This window comes from Sinohyriopsis cumingii, chromosome 6, assembly GCF_028554795.1.
Source record: "Sinohyriopsis cumingii isolate HCF-2022 chromosome 6, ASM2855479v2, whole genome shotgun sequence".
In the NCBI taxonomy this organism is placed as follows: domain Eukaryota; kingdom Metazoa; phylum Mollusca; class Bivalvia; order Unionida; family Unionidae; genus Sinohyriopsis; species Sinohyriopsis cumingii.
In genome coordinates, this window is record NC_142966.1 from 118,784,610 (window position 1) to 118,808,868 (window position 24,259).

The 24,259-nt window shown below is 36.7% G+C and overlaps 1 protein-coding gene across 8 annotated transcripts in view; it reads right to left on the reverse strand.

Moving 5' to 3' along the window:
* LOC149797824 (galactosylceramide sulfotransferase-like) overlaps positions 1-24,259 on the reverse strand; it is a 93,315-nt gene that overhangs the window by 48,184 nt on the left and 20,872 nt on the right. For 5 of the 8 annotated variants that reach the window (XM_089962838.1, XM_089962835.1, XM_089962836.1 and 2 more), the window contains exons 2-3: positions 19,030-19,133; positions 12,094-17,194 (exon numbers count right to left, since the gene is read on the reverse strand). In XM_089962838.1, coding sequence (XP_089818964.1) covers positions 15,997-17,194; positions 19,030-19,094 — 1,263 coding nt within the window. In that variant the 5' untranslated portion in view covers positions 19,095-19,133 and the 3' untranslated portion in view covers positions 12,094-15,996. Of the gene's footprint in view, positions 1-12,093; positions 17,195-19,029; positions 19,134-24,259 lie in introns of those variants that run through there. The other 3 variants (XM_089962842.1, XM_089962840.1, XM_089962841.1) reach the window with 1 other exon arrangement.

The window sequence follows — 24,259 nt, forward strand, 5'->3', positions numbered from 1 at the left end:
TTAAGACGTTTTATCATGGTGTTCTTTGTGATGATAGCAATTCCACCTCCGCAATAATTACGGGGGAACGACTTGATGGAGTAACCAGAGGGTGTTAGATCCGCACACTTGGGCTGATCGCCTGATCTTTTTAGCCATGTTTCTTTCAGGAAAAAGAGGTCAAAATTCTGGTCGTTGATAAAATTAACTATTTCTGTGCGCTTTTTCGGTGGTCCTACTGACTGGATATTCAATAATGCAATACGCACATGTATCTCCTGGATAGTTGACACAAAGGTTGACGAATTAATAGAGATTTGAATTAGGTTATCTAAATTAACGGTTGATTTGTTTCTCTCAGTACTATGGCAAGGGCGATTTGCAGATTGTACATTACTAAAAAGACTGTTTGAATTTAGATGAGTTACAAGCTGGAATAGAACAACCTTTTCTAAGATTTTTGATATGTATGGGAGATTAGAAACTGGACGGTAGTTCTTTAAATCGTTATGGTCTAGTGTTGGTTTCTTCAGCACAGGCTTTACAATGGCAGCTTTGAAACATGATGGGAATTCCCCTGATGAGAGAGGTATTTGTAACATCAGTTAGTAAAGACAATACTGGATCTAAGCACTGAAGCAGCAGTGATGTTTGAATTGGATCAAATTCACATGACTTTAGTGCACTCTTCATCAGGATTTTGCGTACGAAAACCATAGAGACAGGTTCAATGCTGCTAATGATTGCCGCTCAAATTCTGCATCCCAACTGAATGGTGACGACGAGTCAATTGAAATTGTGGTGTCAAGCTTATCTCTAATGGTTTGAACTTTGTCGCAGAAGAAATTTGCAAACATGTCAGGAAGTTCGACTGGAGAGAAGGTAGTTGGAAGTGGTGTAGATTTGTTCCTTGACATTAGCTTGTTAGTAATCTCGAAGAGCTCTTTGCAGTTGGAACTTTCCATGATCTTAGTAGTGTAGTGGGCTGATTTCGCTGCATGGACTATATTTGTGACATTCTTCTTAGAGGCTTCATAGATTTGCTTATGAATAGTGAGTCTGGTGGAAAGCCAAAGCCTCTCAGCTTTACGGCGGTCTCTTTTAGCAGCGCGAAGCTGGTCCCTAACACTGCTTTACCATGGAGAACGCTTTGAATTGATACTCTGCACTTCGTAGCTGGTTCATGTTTGTCAAGCAATGAACACAGGCAGTTATCGAGTTGCTCTGCGGTAGGAGGTAAGCAAGTTGTTAACTTAGCATGGATGTCGTGCATTAATTTGGTTCTATTTATCATACGGAAATTTCTCTTCGTAGCAGATAAAGGTGGAGGGTTAGTGACTGATACGTCAAGATGGCATATAATGCAGAGGTGATCTGATGCAAGGTCATGGGATACCAGGGAGGACTGTAGAATGTTATCATCAGGTCTATGAAGAATCCAGTCTAAAATGTGACCGTGTTTATGGGTGGGTTGGTTAATTGACTGTTTCAGGTTAAAAACATTAATGAAATCTAAGAGTTTTGATGTATTTGAGTTTCCGGGACAGTCAAAGTGAAAGTTGAAATCTCCAAGAATAACCAGGCTGCCACTTATCCAATTTCCATAGTCCAGGAGATTCGGAAACTGCTCCAAAAAGAGAGAGTCAGCAAGCTTGTTTTTTCTACTAGGAGGAGGGCGGTATAGGCAGAAAAAGTGGACTGACCTTTGCGCCAGTGTGAGTGTGGTTTGGACTAGTTCAAACGATGTGTGGTCGAAATGGAATGTTGTGGTGTGGTTAAGACGTTTTATCATGGTGTTCTTTGTGACGACAGCAATTCCACCTCCGCGAGAATTACGAGGGAACGACTTGATGGAGTAACCAGTGGGTGTTAGATCCGCACACTTGGGCTGATCGCCTGATCTTTTTAGCCATGTTTCTGTCAGGAAAAAGAGGTCAATATTCTGGTCGTTGATAAAATTAACTATTTCTGTGCGCTTATCCGGTGGTCCTACTGACTGGCTATTGAATAATACAATACGCAGATGTCTCTTTTGGATAGTTGACACAAAGGTTGACGAATTAATAGGGATTTGAATTAGGTTATCTAAATTAACGGTCGATTTGTTATTAAATTGTTGAGCCGAAATAAGGGAGACATCTGGAATTCTCCTTCTTGTTCTACGCCAGCCAGCTTTGAAACAAGGTTTCTTTTTTCCCTTCTGATTACATTTAGGTAATGACGAATGTAGTCCCAGTTCGTTTAGTCTCGAGCACAATGTAGTGTGACGAGCCAAAGAGTGGTCATTTAAAGCAATTAATGAGTGTCCATCATAGCATAAACGGGTTGACTGGCGGTTATCACGTGATGGCGGTGTGTTCAAAAAGAGTGGAGCGCGACAGCTGAGAAAAAGTCTAACAGTTCTCATTTCCAAAACAAGGAGATGAAGAAACACATACGAATAGAACAGCCAATACATAATGATGAAGACAGGCAACAAGCACAAATATAATGAAAACTGCAATAAAAAACGGAACAGCTGTTTCAAGCCGGTTAAGCGATAGCGGCCATCTTGTTTATGTGCACGTGAAAGTGGATTTATCATTCATTTGATTTAAAATGTGATTAGATTACAAAGAAAACAATAGTGGATGATATTTGTCGAGTATGTGTTCAAAACAAATATTCATAAAGGAATGGATCAAGTTATTCTAATCTCTCCCTCCCTCTCTCTCTCTCTATATCTCTCTCTCTCTCTCTCTCTCAGGATCAATCAGTTGACACTTCCATTTAGTATATAATTTGAAACTTCTAACTACTAATCCCATCATGATTTAGTTTTCATACAATAAATCAAGATAAATAAAACAGCATAGTGTACAAGATTAAGATATAATTTAATTTGAAGAAATCGTGTTTGTTAATTAAAAGCAAAGCAAACGACCTCCGACCATAATTAACAAATAATGTTATTATGTGACACTCATCCCATGCAGAAGGAATCATCCTAGTATTTAGGAGTGAACAAAATGAAACAGTCACATTCAACGTATTTGCAATGTTAAAATAGTTTTTACGTTGTGTGAAGAACTGAATTTAAGCGTGTTTAAGATAACTTGGAAATGTTTGATCATAAACGATGTCATCGTTTTACACTGGAACCAGTCTATTAAGGAAATAAAAGATTATCCGTCATTGGACGATCATGATTATCTAGTTTTGAAGCAACTTGAGTCAAGTGCATTGCCGAATTGAACACATCAGTAGACGTAAGGGGCTGATCAGTCGGTGCAGACATGAAAACGGACAAAAGGACTGACAATTAAACGCTTAGAATTTGTTAAAAGTGGGGTTATTTTTTCGAACTGGGATAATAATTATCTCAAGACAATTGTATGTTGTTTTAATTTAACTATTATTATGGATATAATAAAGAGTTAGTGTTGGTTGCTGTAAATCATAACAATACTTTTTGTTTCTAGCTGTTTAAGGTCCTGATTGATGCTATTTAAAGGCCTGATTTTTATTTATAAAAAAAAAGTTATTTCAGTACCTGTTCACTGGATGCATTTTGATTTCTTTATTTAAAGACACCTTTTCAACTACCGTAATTGTTACAACTGACTCTTTTTGTTCTATATAATAAAGCAATGTGTTCCAGATATTTGTGGGCCGAATTTTTTTGTAAATAATTGTCGGGACACTCCATGCCCCGATTCCAGCCCTCAATCCCCCCACCCTGAGAAGTAAATAGCAGGCCCTAAATTAGACTTTCTTGTCTCACAAACGATGTATAAACAGACTTACGTCACCATGAAGAATGACATCAGCAGTCCTCCAACTATTTCTGAAACTTGTTTTCTTTTCATCTATGACACAAAAATGAACTAGCTGGACCTAAAGGAAAGTGGTGCGGCTACCACATATAATATAACTGCCATCTTGTGAATTTTTTTTTATTGCTACTGCATTTGAAAGGATAAGCACATAAATTTGTTTTATTTTTATTTTTTTAAAAACACTATTTATCTCTAGTTGATCCTACAGGAAAATGGTACCACTTGGACATGCAGTATGTCCATCAGTAACCATCTTTAAAATATGTTTTCACTATTTCTTCATAATAAATTATTATAACACTATGGACTTTACGCTGAAAGACTTCATATGATGTTTTGTTGGTAATGATAAAAAAGGTGTCAGTATGACCACCACAGCAGCCGTCTTAGACATCTTATTAAAGATAGTTTTCTTAAATGGTTGATCATATTATACTTTGACCTGAAGATTTCTTATGATATCTAGTGGGTCCTAAATGGAAATGGTGTGCCTCTGATATCCAATATGGCCACCATGACAGCCATCTTGAAACTCTTGTTGTTTTCCATCCAGAACGAAAAGCGATATGAACATGGGGTTTCCAACAGTAGACTTTCTTGTGGTTCCTAAATGAAAAAAGAGCTGATCTGACATTCAGTACTGCTACTAGGGTAGCCATCTTAAAAATAAATTCTACTTCTCTCTATGGAAATTCAGTTTAACATGGTGTTTTCAATAAAATAATTCCTATGGGATTTTGTTTGTCCTTAATAAAACTGATACACATTCTATCTCATTCTTGCCACTATGGTGGCCATCCTGAAAATATTGTGATATCTACTCCTCTCAAACGGATGCTTATATCAAGACTTGTTTTTCAATCATAGACGTCTTACGATGCCTAATTGATTCTAACTGAACATAGTACCAATACAAGTCCATTATAGCTGTCATGAAAGCTGTCTTGACGATCTTGCTGTCACTATTCCCCTTAGATGTATGGTCATATTGATCTTTGAGTTTGGACTAAAAGACTGTTACACTGGTGGTCAGGTACTAAACTGAAACATGAAAAGAGGGCGTTGGGTCTGTCATAAACAAATATCAGGGTAGTACGATTTTCTTTTCAACATGTGCAGCTTTTAATGTGGCAGTCCTGTTCATGACATTCAGTATTATTCGTATTGCATTCGTCATACAAAAATATCCACGTACTTTAGCATTGATTTACACCTTCTCTTTGTATGTAAATAATGCCTTTCATATCCATATGGCTGTAAGAGAATGGAAATAACATTAGTAATCTTGTTTGTTTTGTTAATTTCAAAATTTCCCTGATGAAATATTTCATCAGACACGATGCTCAGCTATCTGTTTTGTAAATGTTCATATTCAAATGCTTATATGTCTATGTATTTACCTTTTATTCTCTATTAGTATCAAACATCAGACTTTCTAATCATTAAAATGCAGGTATATTGGGATTATCAGAATGAATGGTTATATGAAATACAGAGTCTTGCTTGTCACCGTTGGTTTGCTATTTTTGGTACCAAAATTTGCCACCTGAAATTGGGATCTGTTAATTGTATTGCATTGTGACTGGGTTCATAATTTATTCGGGCATAGAATAACTAGGGAATGATGCATTTACTAAGGTTTCAATTCAACATGGTATATGCTTTCAGTTTCAATATAAAGAAACTAATTAATCAGATTTAGATGATTAAATACAGTTTGTTATGACCAGGGTTCAACATAGGATTTATATATATGTGACCAACGTCCTCTTTATATTTTTACAGGGGTCATGTAAGATTTTGATAGGTCAAAATTTTGGGAGGGTTTGATGTGGATTTTTGCAATTAAAATATGCTTTATGTTATCCTCATTCCTTCCCACCATCTGTTCTCACACTTTCCCTTCTGCTCTGAAACATTGAAGCCAATTGAAATTAAGGAATATATGCTGGTATACTTAGACGCAATCATTAGAACGCGTGTTGTGTGCCACATTGGAATTCGTGTCTTCAAGATTAAGGTGACGGGTCACTATTTTCAGTCTTTCATCGCCCTCTTCATTCCACTTTAATGCCGTTTTATATTAGTAGGTAAAAGTTTGGATACTTATACATCATCCATATATACAAATCTTCAGGGAATGACATATTTCAGGGATTTTTGGCCACAGTAACGATTGTTGGTCTAAGATGAGGAGGAAATATTATCAGGGTAATTCATGGACATTTATTATCCAGAGAATGCGTTTTTCATACCACAATAGGATTCCCTTCTTCCTTGTGAAGCATGTGACTTAGTTGTTATGTTTTACATCACACTTTCCCTTACACTTTATAACGCTGAACAATTTGAGATCAAGGGATGGAACTTGATATATTCTGACCCTTCATATACTACAAGGTGTGGCACGTGCTAGATTGGGGTTACTATCTTTAAGGTCTCGGTCAGAAGTCAGAATGTTACAATTTCATCACACTTTCCTGTCTGCTTCGTAACATTAATATCATTTGAGATTAATGAATGAAACTTTGCATACTTATACATCATTAGAAGACGTGTTCCATTCCAAATGGGGTTTGTATCTTCAAGGTCAAAGTAATAGTTCAATATTTCGTTTATATCACTTCGTCCTCTGATCTGTAACTTTAAATATGTTTGAGATTAAGGATTGGAACTTGGTATACTATTTCATCATCACAAGAACATGTATCACTTACCACATTGGAACTTGGTATACTATTTCATCATCACAAGAAAGTGTATCACTTACCGCATTGGAACTTGGTATACTATTTCATCATCACAAGAAAGTGTATCACTTCCCACATTGGAACTTGGTATACTATTTCATCATCACAAGAACGTGTATCACTTCCCACATTGGAACTTGGTATACTATTTCATCATCACAAGAACGTGTATCACTTCCCACTTTGGAACTTGGTATACTATTTCATCATCACAAGAACGTGTATCACTTCCCACTTTGGAACTTGGCATACTATTTCATCATCACAAGAACGTGTATCACTTCCCACTTTGGAACTTGGTATACTATTTCATCATCACAAGAACGTGTATCACTTCCCACTTTGGAACTTAGTATACTATTTCATCATCACAAGAATGTGTATCACTTACCACATTGGAACTTGGTATACTATTTCATCATCACAAGAACGTGTATCACTTACCACATTGGAACTTGGTATACTATTTCATCATCACAAGAACGTGTATCACTTACCACATTGGAACTTGGTATACTATTTCATCATCACAAGAACGTGTATCACTTCCCACTTTGGAACTTGGTATACTATTTCATCATCACAAGAACGTGTACCACTTCCCACATTGGAACTTGGTATACTATTTCATCATCACAAGAAAGTGTATCACTTACCACATTGGAACTTGGTATACTATTTCATCATCACAAGAAAGTGTATCACTTCCCACATTGGAACTTGGTATACTATTTCATCATCACAAGAACGTGTATCACTTCCCACATTGGAACTTGGTATACTATTTCATCATCACAAGAACGTGTATCACTTCCCACTTTGGAACTTGGTATACTATTTCATCATCACAAGAACGTGTATCACTTCCCACTTTGGAACTTGGCATACTATTTCATCATCACAAGAACGTGTATCACTTCCTACTTTGGAACTTGGTATACTATTTCATCATCACAAGAACGTGTATCACTTCCCACTTTGGAACTTGGTATACTATTTCATCATCACAAGAATGTGTATCACTTACCACATTGGAACTTGGTATACTATTTCATCATCACAAGAACGTGTATCACTTACCACTTTGGAACTTGGTATACTATTTCATCATCACAAGAACGTGTATCACTTACCACATTGGAACTTGGTATACTATTTCATCATCACAAGAACGTGTACCACTTACCACATTGGAACTTGGTATACTATTTCATCATCACAAGAACGTGTATCACTTACCACATTGGAACTTGGTATACTATTTCATCATCACAAGAACTTGTACCACTTACCACATTGGAACTTGGTATACTATTTCATCATCACAAGAACGTGTACCACTTACCACATTGGAACTTGGTATACTATTTCATCATCACAAGAACGTGTATCACTTCCCACTTTGGAACTTGGTATACTATTTCATCATCACAAGAACGTGTACCACTTACCACATTGGAACTTGGTATACTATTTCATCATCACAAGAACGTGTATCACTTCCCACTTTGGAACTTGGTATACTATTTCATCATCACAAGAACGTGTATCACTTACCACATTGGAACTTGGTATACTATTTCATCATCACAAGAACTTGTACCACTTACCACATTGGAACTTGGTATACTATTTCATCATCACAAGAACGTGTACCACTTACCACATTGGAACTTGGTATACTATTTCATCATCACAAGAACGTGTATCACTTCCCACATTGGAACTTGGTATACTATTTCATCATCACAAGAACGTGTATCACTTCCCACTTTGGAACTTGGTATACTATTTCATCATCACAAGAACGTGTACCACTTACCACATTGGAACTTGGTATACTATTTCATCATCACAAGAACGTGTACCACTTACCACATTGGAACTTGGTATACTATTTCATCATCACAAGAACGTGTATCACTTCCCACTTTGGAACTTGGTATACTATTTCATCATCACAAGAACTTGTACCACTTACCACATTGGAACTTGGTATACTATTTCATCATCACAAGAACGTGTACCACTTACCACATTGGAACTTGGTATACTATTTCATCATCACAAGAACGTGTATCACTTCCCACTTTGGAACTTAGTATACTATTTCATCATCACAAGAACGTGTACCACTTACCACATTGGAACTTGGTATACTATTTCATCATCACAAGAACGTGTATCACTTCCCACTTTGGAACTTGGTATACTATTTCATCATCACAAGAACGTGTATCACTTCCCACTTTGGAACTTGGTATACTATTTCATCATCACAAGAACGTGTATCACTTACCACATTGAAACTTGGTATACTATTTCATCATCACAAGAACTTGTACCACTTACCACATTGGAACTTGGTATACTATTTCATCATCACAAGAACGTGTACCACTTACCACATTGGAACTTGGTATACTATTTCATCATCACAAGAACGTGTACCACTTACCACACTGGAACTTGGTATACTATTTCATCATCACAAGAACGTGTATCACTTCCCACATTGGAACTTGGTATACTATTTCATCATCACAAGAACGTGTATCACTTCCCACTTTGGAACTTGGTATACTATTTCATCATCACAAGAACGTGTACCACTTACCACATTGGAACTTGGTATACTATTTCATCATCACAAGAACGTGTACCACTTACCACATTGGAACTTGGTATACTATTTCATCATCACAAGAACGTGTATCACTTCCCACTTTGGAACTTGGTATACTATTTCATCATCACAAGAACGTGTATCACTTACCACATTGGAACTTGGTATACTATTTCAACTTCACAAGAACTTGTACCACTTACCACATTGGAACTTGGTATACTATTTCATCATCACAAGAACGTGTACCACTTACCACATTGGAACTTGGTATACTATTTCATCATCACAAGAACGTGTATCACTTACCACATTGGAACTTGGTATACTATTTCATCATCACAAGAACTTGTACCACTTACCACATTGGAACTTGGTATACTATTTCATCATCACAAGAACGTGTACCACTTACCACATTGGAACTTGGTATACTATTTCATCATCACAAGAACGTGTACCACTTCCCACTTTGGAACTTGGTATACTATTTCATCATCACAAGAACGTGTATCACTTCCCACTTTGGAACTTGGTATACTATTTCATCATCACAAGAACGTGTACCACTTACCACATTGGAACTTGGTATACTATTTCATCATCACAAGAACGTGTATCACTTCCCACTCTGGAAGTACTATTTTCAAGGTCAAGATCATGGTACAGTATATTGAGTCTACGATGACCCATTACCTCCTTCTTCTCCATAACTTTAAAGTCATTTGAGGTTAAAACATGCAGCTGAGTATACTGGTAAATCATCACTAGAAGGTGTGTAGTGTGCGACATCGAGGGTACTGCATTCAGGGTGAGAGTCAAGGCTCCGTGTTTTAAGTTTTCCATTACATTTTCCCTTCTGTCATGTTACATTAAATCTGTCTGAGGTTAAGAAACTTGGTGTAATCATTCAACGGCACTGGAACGTGTTTTTCATACCACATTAGGGGTACTATCATCAAGGCCAAGGTTACAGCTCAGCTCTTTCATTTTTAATTGTACTTTTCATTCCACTCCATCATTTTATAGTCTTTCGGGATTAAGGGATAATGACTTCAGCATGGTATTCAAGGAACAAATATTCACTAAGCAGCCCCATCTTTAGTAATTATGCATAAAGCAATTCATTATAATGAATGTAAAAAATCAACAAACGAATTCTTTCCATATTTCAGTCAGACTTTTCTCCACTTTCAGTGAACGGACCTATCCACTATTATTAGTAATTCATAGCAAAATTAGCTTGTGGACGATAGACGTAATAAAGGGAAGAACCATATTTAAATAGATTTCATAAGGTGCTTTATTACTGAATCAGCTAGTATGTTGTGATCAATATTAATTGTTTTTCATTTACTTAGACAAAAAGATAAAACAGCAAATTTGAATCCATTTTTATTTCATGATTAATTTTGACCGTTTTCCGCAAAATGGTTACCAACATGTTCGTGAATCACCTCTTATGAAGATATTTGTTTGAATGTGGTGTGATTGGTTATCGTTTATCGGTACGTAAATATTAATTTAATCGAATAAGGTAGGGTAACCAGTCTAGCTAGTCCATCATTCTTAATGGTTAAAATATTCATTTAAATAAAACACGTCACTGTGACCTATGCTGTGGGCTTTGGTGACTTCAGCTAAGTTTTGTATATATATCTATTTTCAGGTAATATTAGCCCGGCAGTCATACAAGCCTGAATTCAGATGCATATTGTTAAGTACAACACCATTTTTAAAAGCATGTCAGTGTGGCCTCAGTTAATGCTTCAGTGACTTTCAGTTCATATTTGTGTTTAGGTTAGTGTCTTGGATATTATCAGCCACAGAGGTATGCAGCTATACACGTTGATGTATCTGTTTTTCAGTTCCACCATTCCAATAGTAGGTCGCCATGTGGTCCATTTACATTGGTTAAGTTTTGCATTCAGGTCAGTATAGGACATTGTTAGCTGCAGTAAGTTAGCTTTGTGAATGCATATTGGTGAGTATAGCACTATATTACCAAAGGTAAGTCACTTTGACCAATATTTTCATGTTTCAGTGACCTTGATAAAATCTGCACATACGTTTGTTTCCCACGTACGTTTGACTTCAGGGTCATAGAAAAAGGGGCGTGGTGGGGCATTCACGTACTGGATGAATATAATGCAATTCTTTTTCTGAAAACAAATTTTCCGGTGTACCACAGATCTGGAACGTCTGTTACACTGATCACTACTTTCAGTCCCAAGGTGAGGAGAACAAATTCTTGTATATTCATATCGTCTGTTGCCCCTCTTTTAACCATCTGCAAGCAGTTATTATTTTAAAGTCCCACCTATCGCAACTCCATCATCAAAATTGACTTTATCTAAATGCAACTAAAAGTATTGTGACCATTCAAAATGCTGTATTTGTCACGATTTAGGACGATATTGCGGTTTACAAAATTTCGAGCAAATTTTATGATGGAATGGCATCAACTCCTTTGGAGAGGATCAAAGCTTTGATGTACAAACATTTACATATTTCAGTTTGTTGATAATTTTAAACTATTTGCTGAGCAAACTTCATATGTGCAGTCATAGATGGAAGTTACAAGCTATGTACGATGGATTTTGCATTCTGTCCTCCGGGTCACTGTTTACGGTAACATGGTAGGGTATTGGGGTTGGAGGGGGTTGGGAATATTCAGTAAAAAGCATTGTCATTTGCGGTGGTGAATATTGAAAGTGCTATAGATAACAATTACAGGACAAGTTAATTTAGACATAGGCAATGAAATATACAGATGTAGTAACCTGATGAAAAAGAGAAACATTTGATAATGCTTGTAATATTATTAAAAAGGATAAGTGGGAAAGTAAAACGTGTAATTGGGCGAGTAAATATATGAATTTTCCTGGCCCATATTTAAACATACATTTAAACAAAAATTAATTAATACCATTTATTTCTTTTTCATTTAAGAGCAGTGAGCATTCTTCCTAACAGAGTTCCACGTATTGTATGAATTCATGACGAGGAATTTCTAATAAAAATTGTATCTTTGTCATGGAACAAGTCGTTACTTGCAAGCTTTACACATCACACTCTGATCAAATTCTCGGATATCGAGGACGTGAAAAGTGAAATTGCAGACATTAGTAAAAATTCATAAGAGACAAATAAACCATGTTTATAGGTACTGCAAAGATTACTATAACCTATGATGGGGTTTGGACCAGTGAAAAGAAATCCCATTCAAGTGGTTATATCCTTTTTGTCTTCCCACAAGGCTCGTGGGGAAATAATAACGTAACTCCGCGACTTGGATTTCTTGTCTTGGTGCAGACACCGACAGATTATTTTTCTCACTCAATTATTTACACCTAAATTATAATAGCCTGCACCCTTGCAATTTAGTTAGCAGCTTCAGAACAGTATTAATGAGATACTAATTTTGCTTCGCACTATATAAACTTATCAGGTTTTCTACTCTTTTATGAAAATCGGAGTATTTATCTAAGTAGAATCTAGCTATAAATAACGCTCTTAGAAATGAAAAAGAAATCAAGAACAAAAACTATACTTGTTAAGTGTTGGAAATATTAGGTAATGAGCTTCTTGAGTTACTTGCTTTAGTTTTTCCAGGCTTATGTACTGCACATTAAGACGAAAATTTTAATGAAGGTAATGGGGTGACCTGTCGACCCGGAGTACACAAGTTCTACACACGACAAAATAGAAATATAAAATTATTTGATATTATTACTGTTTTATCATATTTAATTGATGGATGTCAAATGAAATTGACAATAAATAAATAATATCTTGTATAAGCCTAGGTTTTAACTTGTATCAGTTCTAGTTTGGAAAACGTTTTATGGTAGGCGACTTTACGATACGGCGCAGTACAATATGTCTAATGGGTACAGTTCTAACAAAGTGTGTAGTGACATCATGAAACTTTTTATTCATGAATTTCTCAGATATTTTCTCTCCTGGAAAATATGGCAAGTGTTACTATCACCAGTACACATTTTTTAAACTCGTTATGGGGTTGCAAAGTTTCTGGTCGGAATCTATGCAAGTGGGGTAATCAGAAACTCTCTTGTGTCTGTTGCGTTTATCCATATACTTCGTCAATACAGCAAATGGTCAACTTGATTCCAGTTCTCTTGAGAATCGATTTGATAGACCTAAACGTCTCATCTTAAACACGCGCGAGCCAGCCCGGATCATACTTGTTGATCATAAACGGAAATAATGGCGGGTGAAATCAATGTATGAGCTTAATAAACGATCAGAGGCATCTTTGTATCGTAAAAAATTTGTTATATTTGAAAAGGACAAGCAATTATGTTCGTGCTGTATTTTTCACCATATCATCATCATTAATCCCAAAGATAAAATTCGAATCTTAGGAATCAATATTCGTCCAAAGGGCTACTTTACTGTCTTCTTTGTTCGTGTTTCAGATTTTTTATTGCATATACACGATGGATTCAGACCGCCGTAATAAGGTTTCGGAATCAAGACCAGCTGACAGCGGATTCTAATATCGACAGTATTTATTTCTCACTTGTTGATGAATAACTCTCTTTAATTTAGAGTGGCGTTACGAGGCCTTCGATTAAGCTCAAATAAAATCGAAGTGATGGTAAGATAGATACCGACCTTTGAGGTCACCCTGATGTACTCTGATGTACCACTGCCACTCGAGATCAGATCGGAGTCATATCATTAATTGGCGATGACACCAGACAAAATGGCGAAAATCAGCCAACGACTGTTTCAACACCGAAGAAATTAAATACACTGCTGAACCCACCCGAGTATATTTCTCATCGAATATCTTAAACCAATATTGACTGCACTAAAAAGAGAACAATTTCAACTGTTATTGGACAAGGAATGACGTCCACGTAACAGTTGTTAGAGGGGGGTGGTCGTAAGAGGCAAACGTAAAAGGCGCAATCAGTTTGTTTCTAAATTAACGTGGTGGAAAACCTCAGGAACGCACAATCGGCGGCTATTTAAATATTTATCCGGAAGATATTTTATATGATTGTATCATGCTGTGCAGGTAAAAAGGAGTGCTTTGTTGGAAGTGCACACTTGTTGTAGCTGAACAATGTCAGCTGTTGAGCACTTGGTATCTCCGATGACAATATTAATCGAAGAACTATTATTAAACCCTCTAATTTACTGGCATGAGAATATTATCCAGTTGAAATAATAACTGCTGGATTAAACCACAAAGAGCGCCGCGCTACTCCGCTTGACATACAAACACTTGTGTATGGTCGCAGGCGCTATTTGTGGAGTCCTAGCGCCAGACACCCTGACCTTGGTGTGAAAGGTCTAAACCGTGCTGGCGGAAATGGAAAACCATCGGCAACACACAGTATGTTTAAGAAACCGGGGGTAGTTCATTTACAAGCGGTAAAAGCCGAGTTGTTTCCTTTAAAACATTCAAGATTGAAGATATATAAATGCCAAGAAATCATATCATATTATTGGTCACTACCATTTTGCATCATTGCTCTGTACAAAATGCCTGGAGGAGTCCTTTATGCTTAATGACACCTAACCGATAAGATGTTGGTTGTTGTGGGTTTAAAGCTATCTTTTCCAGCACATTGTGATCAGTATAAGTGTAAAGAAATTCCCGGAAGAACACCGACCAATAAAGGTTACTGACAAGCTTTCTTACCTACCCACAATGGCCTAGCTCGAGATTAGAACTCACATAAGTGAGCCGCAACCGAAATGATGCGGATTGGAATCCTACCTACGAATCAGCCTGGGATGGCCACGCTGTTGTATCCTAAATAACCAGTTTGTGTTGCTGTGTCGTAAAATACCAAACCAAGTAAAGTTTGGTTTAAGTGGTGGGAATATGTTATTTCAGTCTGTAATATGACTACGTTGTGCTATTTCAGTCTGTAATCTGACTACTCTGTGCTATTTCAATCTGTAGTCAGAGCACTCTGTGTGCTATTTCAATCTGTAATCAGAGTACTCTGTGTGCTATTTCAATCTGTAATCAAAGTGCTCTGTGTGCTATTTCAATCTGTAATCTGACTACTATTTGTGCTATGTCAATCTGTAATCAGAGTACTCTGTGCTATTTTAATCTGCAATCGGATTACTCGGTGTGCTATTTCAATCTGTAATCTGATTATACTGTTTGTGCCATTTCAAAGCATAACCGAATTACTGTTTGTGCCATTTTAAAGTATAATCATACTACAGTATATGTAATTTTATTATGCAATTTGTATACAGTGTTAATTTTATGCAATATATTCCTGTGAGGTCAGAGTCAACGGAGTTACGCTTTTCAATATCACTGAGTTTGATAAGTGAAGGGTAAACTTTATATTAAAATAAAAATCTCACGTTGATCCGATTAAAATAACAAACAAACAACAAAAAAGGCTAAATAAAAACAAACAACCCTCCCCCGAAAAAAACACAGACACGCTAGGGTAATCGACCTGGGCTTGTATTTAACTCAAGACCATTGTATGACATAACCAACACTCTACCAACTCAGCTGCCGCGGATCCCTAATAATATGAACTTATGAACTTCCTTTTCCAGTCTTTTTTTTTTAAATTTGAAACTTGTATTTAGGTTAGGATATTTCAACACAATAACGTAAATACTACAATGATTGTTTTATTGTAAATGACTTAGTCTGCACATAAAATGAGAAAAAAGTTGATGACTACCACTTAATGTACTGAAAAGATAATTGCAACATACTCCTTTCTCTCTCCTCCTTTTCTCTCTCTCTCTCTCTCTCTCTCACACACACACACACACACACACAGAGTTCTGATAGGAGTATTTATCCCTTGATTTTTAATGACTGATTGTACCTGCCCCACGCTTCTTCAATAAGATCGTGCATTAAAATAAGTTCATCCTGTGACATGAATTTACAATCGGATTGTGTAATAAAAAACTCATTGTTCCATGTTGAACGGGGAACCATTAAAAAGTGATAACTCTTATTTGACCGCAAGGTCGTATTGCAGAAATGCTTCACCTTCTCTTGTACAAGCTTAAAGTGTTTGACTTCTTGAAAGAACAACGGCCCTTCTGCTTGTACATTTTGCCAAAAAATGTTTTGAAAATACTCATAGAGCTGAAAATCTGCAAGATTGAATTTTCTTAAATTTTTCTCGTCTTCAAATGTGAGCATAGGATATTTTACTTCACCTATGGAATTTAGGGGTAAATATATAATGTCTTGTAAATCCCAACAAAGATATCTTTTCATCAAAACAAGCGATTCATCAAAATACTCCAACATCATGACTAGTGCAAAGTCCTTATTAAGTTCCTGTATGTAGTTATCAATATAAGTGATATTCTCAAACTGAGAAGACGGTAGTCCCAAATCAAAAGACATTTTGTTATGAAAATAATTTGTCGCCATGTCTAATGCAGATGGATCATTTAAGAATGTTGAAATGGCTTTCGATGAGTTGGTTGTATTATAAATCTTACAAAGTTCGTCAAAAAAGTAATAATAAATCCCACCAGAAATAAAATGCCTTATTGGCTCACGTAGAATTGCAATATACATTGTATCGTTTGGAAGAATTGCACGGAATGCTGTTCTGTTGTAGATCACGTGGTTACACAGAATATCATAAGTCTGGTTTTTTTGTAGGGGTACTAAATTCTCTCTCAACACTGTTTGTTCATAACCTAAATAGTTAAATCCAAAACCAGTGGATCTCTTCGGTAATACTATATTCAGTTTATTTTGAACTGCATAACGTAAAAATATATCCATCACAGTTGTGCTTCCTGCCTTGTGCACCTTTAAAAATGCAACATGATTGTGTTTATTGCAACTGCCTGGTCTTTTGTTCTCAAATGTATGGCCAGACGTAGTAGAAACACGTGAAGTACTATCAGTGGTTGTGCTGACAACTTTTTGTGTTATTACTTGAAAACAGGGAACAATACGTGTCTGGTAGCGGTCCAAATATTTCATAATAAATCCCAGCGAGATCGTTGTCGCTACCAGTAATCTGGAAGAGATAAACAAAAGCAAACCAATTAATGTGACTTGGCCATGGCAACAATGCAGCAACTTCACAACATATCTATCTATCTATCTATCTATCTATCTATCTATCTATCTATCTATCTGAAACGACTGATATATGGCCTCATGCTCAAAATGCATGTGTAAAGTTTGGCTTTAAAAATTGCAACTTTTGCATGAATTTTGGATGATCCCTGCCCAGACACTTCAAAAGGTTTATCCTTAAAATCATAACCCTCTCGCAGCTGTGTGTCATACGGACAACCTATGGCTATTAAACTAGTTTATAAATTTCCACACAGTGGTTTAGGAAAAGAAAGTTAAAAACAGATTGACAGATGAAAGGACTGGAGCGATGAAAATATGTTCAAGTTATACAAAAAAGCATCATCAAAAGTGGCTAGTGTTTTTGAGTCAGATGTGTGCAATAATAGACCATAAAGGTCTAACAATGATAACTGGCAGAAGAAAGTATATAAATATATTTCTAAATTAAAAGATAGTGTAACAATTTGAACAATTAATGCTGACACTTTGTAACAAAATTTAAGAATGGTAACAAATTAAAGAAACAGCCGCGAAACTTTGCTGCAAAAACATTTAGATGATAATAAAATATCGCGATTCTAAACCAATTGTTCTTGGACCGGTTTGATTAACTTTTATGAAAACCAAACATACTTGTAAGCAATTTTTCAATTGGTTACACTTAAGAATGGAATATTTTATCTTTCAAAAGGAGAGTGGTTAAATGCCTGTATTTTCCTTTCAGACTGATATTTGTTGTTTTTGATGACAATTTGAAATAACATGGGATAAATGGGTAGAAGGGGAAAAAGAATTTCACCCAGCAAAATAATGTCTGAAATTTCATCCAAAGAAGGAAAAATTTCAGCACCAACCCACCACCCACCCACCCCTATGTTACCGCAGTGATCAGTCATCAAATATTCAGCGGCATTGATATTAGTATTATATTATAGTAGGTAAATCGTTTGGATTTATGGCCGAACCGATAAATTGATTAAATTGGTAATTAATGAGTTATTAAAATTTCATTTAAAAAAAATATCTTTGGCTGTTTCTTTCTTTGTTGAAATTATTAAATATCTTTCCTTTTCAGAGTTCCAGCATTTTATTCATTTTCGTTAATAAATAGTTTTTTAATTTCTCAGTTTTTACTAAGTGATTACACAAAATAAATAAATAACCCTTTGGTCTGCGTCCGTCATTCAGTACGATTTTGGAAAATATTAATCAACTAAATCTAACATCATTGATAATTTTGCAAACAATAATCGACTGATCAGTTTGATAATCGACCCCATCCCAGTTTTTCATATATAGGTTACGGTTCCAAGATGCACTAAATGATGGGATATTTAGTGTTATAGCGCCAAACTCGCAGTCCAAGCCGATCCGAAATGGTAACGTCGGAAAATTCTTGGAAAAAGCACTAGCCTCCCATTTTCTTGGCAAGGTATAGCCAATAATGCGTTAAATGTACCGTTTAATTCAATGTATAAATCAATCCATTAGGTACCAATCTGCAAAAATAATGTTTTAATGTTCCAGACATTTACTTAAGAATCAAGTGAAAAGATTGAAGTCTTAAGAAGTCAACATTCAAAATAAGTCAATGTCTTTCGCATTGGTTAGTACAAAAGCTTGGATGCTGTCGCAATGTTGCCACATAAGAGTGTGAATGCTGTAAAGGTGTAGCCATACATCAGTTTGGATGCTGTCAAAGTGTAGCCGTACAAGAGCTTCGATTGTGTCAAAGTTTGGCCATATATTTTGTTATATCGGTGTACTTACAATAAGAATTTAAACTTCTTCTTAAACATGTCGAATAGCCAGATAGTAAGATGAAAACGGTGCATTTCACGTTTCAGTCAAAACGTGCCTGGTTATTGGAATTCCTGAAACAAAAAAAGCCTGTATAATTAAAACGGTTTCATCAAGTAATAATGTAGGTTATGATATGACAGCGTAAACTTTATGCCTATTTAGTCTGAAAATGGATTTTAAAAAATCTGTATTTTGATTCTTGGGGACAACCAACGGTGTCCTAGAAACTGCAACAAGTTATCCATAACACGTTAAAATCGTGATATTTGCATTTGTATTGTACTTTTATCTCGGCTAATTGGTTTTGAAGATTCTAAATTAATTTAATAACGTATTCAATTTCGAAAAAAAAATTCCACGCTCTGTGCTCTTTTTGTGATAAATAAGGCGACTATACTACGATATCATGCGGATAAAATTGTTTACTGCATTTATGGGAAAATATGAACAAGGTACTTTTTCGGATGGATACTGCTCAACCCGTGGGAGTACAAAATCAATTTGAGAAAACGAGTGCATATTTACACAATACAAATGCTGTAACCTGTTTATTATACACTCATTTTCTTATTCTACCCACGGCTTAATTATATAAAATGTATACTACAAGAAACAAAAAGTTGAATTTATTATTGTTTTTCAAAATAAATACACAACCGCAGATTCATCAATACACAATAACAATATTAATGCGCACGTAACTCCGCACAGAGAAATTTAAACTTACTCAGGCTCTAGACATCAGTTTCAAAATGAACTGTCGTTTTGGTTAACTTAAAATTGAAATTTAGAGTCAAGCTGTGAATGGATGCTCATTGCAGCAGCTTTTCTAGTTGGTCTGGAAGGAATGGCTCTTTTTACACTTTATTATTGTCAATTCTACTTCATTCCGATGATTAGGGACTTGGCTCCGTGATTCTGTTCTGTCACTGAATGCTTGGAATCTTAATGTGGGGCAAATATGAACTCTTGCAATTGTAATTATCAAAGAAGACTCTTATGGGATATCAAGTTCATTTTGGGTGCAGTAAGGCGACTATTATTGCACTTGGAATGTAGTCGAAATTAAGCGACAATTTCGAATGTGTAATCAAGCTTTAGAATCCATGACATAGTTCATATAATTCAAATTTGAAGAACTAAGAAAGTATATTTTGAGGAAATTTAAGATGCAAAAAAGTAAGTATATTTTTGCCATTCGTACTGCTAGCTAAAGAAGAGACGTTTCTTCATATTTACTTGCATACTCTTTGTAGGGACCCAGCCATGTTATGGTTTGTATGACGTCTATAGCTAGCCTAAATCCGAAACATTGCATCAACGGCGTTAACGCGGAAAAATGAAAAGCAGCTGGTGTGTGACAATCCATTCATCCAGCTGAAATAAAAGAATTCTTCATCTTCTCCTATTGGTTCTGAGACCCTTACTTTATTTTAATAGTTTACCTCAAAACCATTTTCACAACGCCAATTACTCAGATCGACAAAAATGATCATGTCTCAGCTTGGGTTCTGATATTTTATACTAACGTACATATCGCTGGTAAAGAGATTGATATCTCATATCATATTGCTAACTAAGAGTCGGATATCTCATACTAACTGGCCTATTAATAGAGAAAAGACCGATACCTGATAATATCTGCTATATCAGTAGCGAAGAGAGTCTAATAAAGCCAACCAACTGACTTGTCAATAGAGGAAAAGTTAACTACGCACAATCATTAGTATGACACAACTACAAAATACATTTTATATCTTTTAATAATTACGCATCTATGAACTATTATGAACCAAACGTTTATATCCGAAATGCCACAAATGTTATCAAAAATGAAACTGTTATGCCTTTTAAATTCGTATGATATATTGTGCCAGTCGGCTAGGTGATAGATATTAGTTTCAAATGTCCGTCGAGCTATTCAAGCACAATTTCTAGTACGAAGTTTGTAAATTTATATAATTTATCATTCTTTAATATTAGAGAATACGTTTGCCCTTAACTCAAACTAGATATACGACCTCGAATTTTAATTTTAATTGTACAAGAGGACAAACGTCCACGTTGCAACATTAAATTGCGTGTACTTTATTTAATGTATTATACATAATACTGAGACATTAAAATATATTAAATGGAAGTGTTCTGACAATTGTCTCAAAGTAAATAGCAGACAAAAGCAAAAACAAACAAAACAATTTAAACAAACTATTTTATTTACCTTAAAGAGAAAATTAAAAATTTTAAAAATAACTAACAATGTGGTGAATGAAATCCTTAATCGCCCTAAATACTCTATCACAAGTGCAAAAGTATCGATTATTCAACATGAAATTCCAGTAGTATTCAGCATGAATAAAATCAGAGCGAGAGACAGCATTGCCATCGCCACCTGGAACATTAGAACTCTGGCGCAAATTGGAAGACTCCAAGAGTTGACACATGAGCTGGAACACTACACATGGCACATTCTGGGACTCTGTGAAGTTAGACGGAAAGCCCTAGGAGAACACCAGACCGAAGATGGGTATATATTATACTATAGTGGAGAGTGTGACAAGTCCATAAATGGAGTAGGCTTCCTTGTAAACAAAGCCATCAAGGGATCTGTGCTTGAATGCTGCCCCATATCTAGCAGAATAATTTACATTCGTCTGAAAGCATCTCCCTTTAACATCACAATTATCCAAGTCTATGCTCCAACTACCGATCATGATGATGAAGAAATAGAGGAGTTTTACAACAAACTACAGGGTATTCTAAACATGGTCAGTAAAAAAGACATCCTCGTCGTCCAAGGAGACTGGAACGCCAAAGTTGGCAAAGATGCTCTAAAAGACTGGGAAGAACATTGTGGACCTTCTTGCAATGAGCTTACCAATGAAAGAGGGAGACGGCTGCTCGAGCTCGCAAGCTACAACAACTTGGTACTAGCCAACACCCTGGGATAACATAACGCTTCACGATGCTGGACATGGCACTCTCCAAATGGAACCCATCACAACCAGATCGACTACATACTGGTCCAAAACCGTTACCATCTGGCATCAATAGAGCAAAAACAAGAACATTCCCAGGTGCTGATGTTGGGAGTGATCACGACCTCGTGATTATGAACTTTCGAGTGAGGCTGAAGAAAATTAACAAGGCAAAGAACATCAGGCTCAAATTCAACCTTGAACAACTGAAAGACCCTAACATCTGCACGTCATTCCAAGCCACAATTGGAGGAAAATTTGCTCCACTCCTTGTGATGGATGGTGATATCAATGAAATGACAGACACCTTCAACACAGTCATGACAGCAGCTGCCAAGGACATCATTGGCCTTCATCGCCCGAAGAAAAAACCCTGGGTTACAGAAGAGATTCTGAAGTTGTGTGATGCCCGAAGAGAATCAAAAACAGCAGACACACAACAAGGGCAATGGAGTACCGAGAAATAAACAAGAATATCAGAAAAAACTTGAGCAAAGCAAAAGAAAATTGGATTGGACAAAAGTGCACAGAAATGGAGAACAGTCTGATAAAGAATAACAGCAAAAAGGCATTCCGAATTGTGAAAGACCTCACCAGACAGAAACAACCAAGAGTCAGTACCATTCAAGACAAAAATGGAAAGTGCCTCACAGAAGCGAGTGACATTGCAGAAAGATGGACTGAGTACTGCAAAGAACTCTGCAACTATCAGTCCACAGGAGACCCAGAGGTGCTTGAAGTTCCAAACTCCTCAAATGATGATGATTTTCCCATTCTCAAAGAAGACGTGGAGTCAGCAATAAGAGCACTGAAGAATAGGAAGGCAGCTGGAGTAGACAACATCCCAGCTGAACTTATCAAGAATGGGGGAGAATCAGTGAAAGAGCTACTAACAAAAATCTGCAACAAGATCTGGCAGACAGGTGAATGGCCAACACAACGGACCCAGTCATTGATTATAACACTTCCAGCTGTGCCAAAATTACAGAACTATCAGTTTGATCAGCCATGTTAGTAAGGTAATGCTAAAGATCATCTTGAACAGACTGAAACCACAAGCAGAAGAAATAATCGCTGAAGAACAGGCCGGGTTCCGGAGTGGAAGAAGCACAACAGAACAAATATTCAATCTCAGGGTTCTGTGCGAAAAGTACTCGCAACACCAACAAGATATCTATCATGTGTTCATAGATTTCAAAAAGGCCTTTGACAGAGTGTGGCATGAGACATTGTGGGCCACAATGAAGAAGTATAACATGGGTCAAAAGTTAACCAATACCATCAAGCAGCTGTACGCCAAGGCTACCAGTGCAGTAATTGCCCAAGGTTCTGTGGGGGACTGGTTCCAGACAACAGTGGGAGTGCGTCAAGGCTGTCTCCTGTCACCCACGCTTTTTAACATCTACTTAGAGTGCATCATGAGCGAAGCCCTGGAAAACCACTGTGGGACAGTCAGCATTGGATGGCGTAACATCACCAACCTCCGCTTTGCAGACGACATTGATGGGCTGGCAGGCAGTGAAGACGAGCTTGCCACCTTAGTGAAGAACGTGGATGAAACATCTTCCAGATTTGACATGGAGATAAGCGCTGAGAAGACAAAGCTGATGACAAATAGTGGCAAACAAATCTCAGCCAAGATTAAAGTCAGAGGACATGAACTGGAAACAGTGAGCCAGTTCAAATATGTTGGTTCCATAATCACCGAAGAGGGATCAAGAGCGGAAATTTTGTCAAGAGCAGCACAAATGGCAGCTATGTCAAAGCTAAGACCCATCTGGAGAGACAAGAATATCTGTCTGAAAACTAAAATCAGACTATTGCGAGCTCTAGTCATCTCAGTCTTTTTGTACTCATGTGAGGCATGGACCCTGATAGCAGAATAACAACGAAGAATCCAGCCATTTGAAATGAGATGCTACAGAACCATCCTTGGCATCTCTTACATGGACCACATCACAAATGAAGAAGTGCGTAACACCATCAGGCGCGAAGTAGGCCAATATGAGGACCCCCTCACCACCGTCAAAAAGAGAAAGCTGAAATGGTATTGCCATGTCACTAGAACCAAAAGTCTATCCACAACAGAAAAAAGTGGACTGACAACATCACAGAATGGACCAGGAAAAGTTTTGCTGAGACAAAAAGTCTATCCACAACAGAAAAAAGTGGACTGACAACATCACAGAATGGACCAGGAAAAGTTTTGCTGAGACACA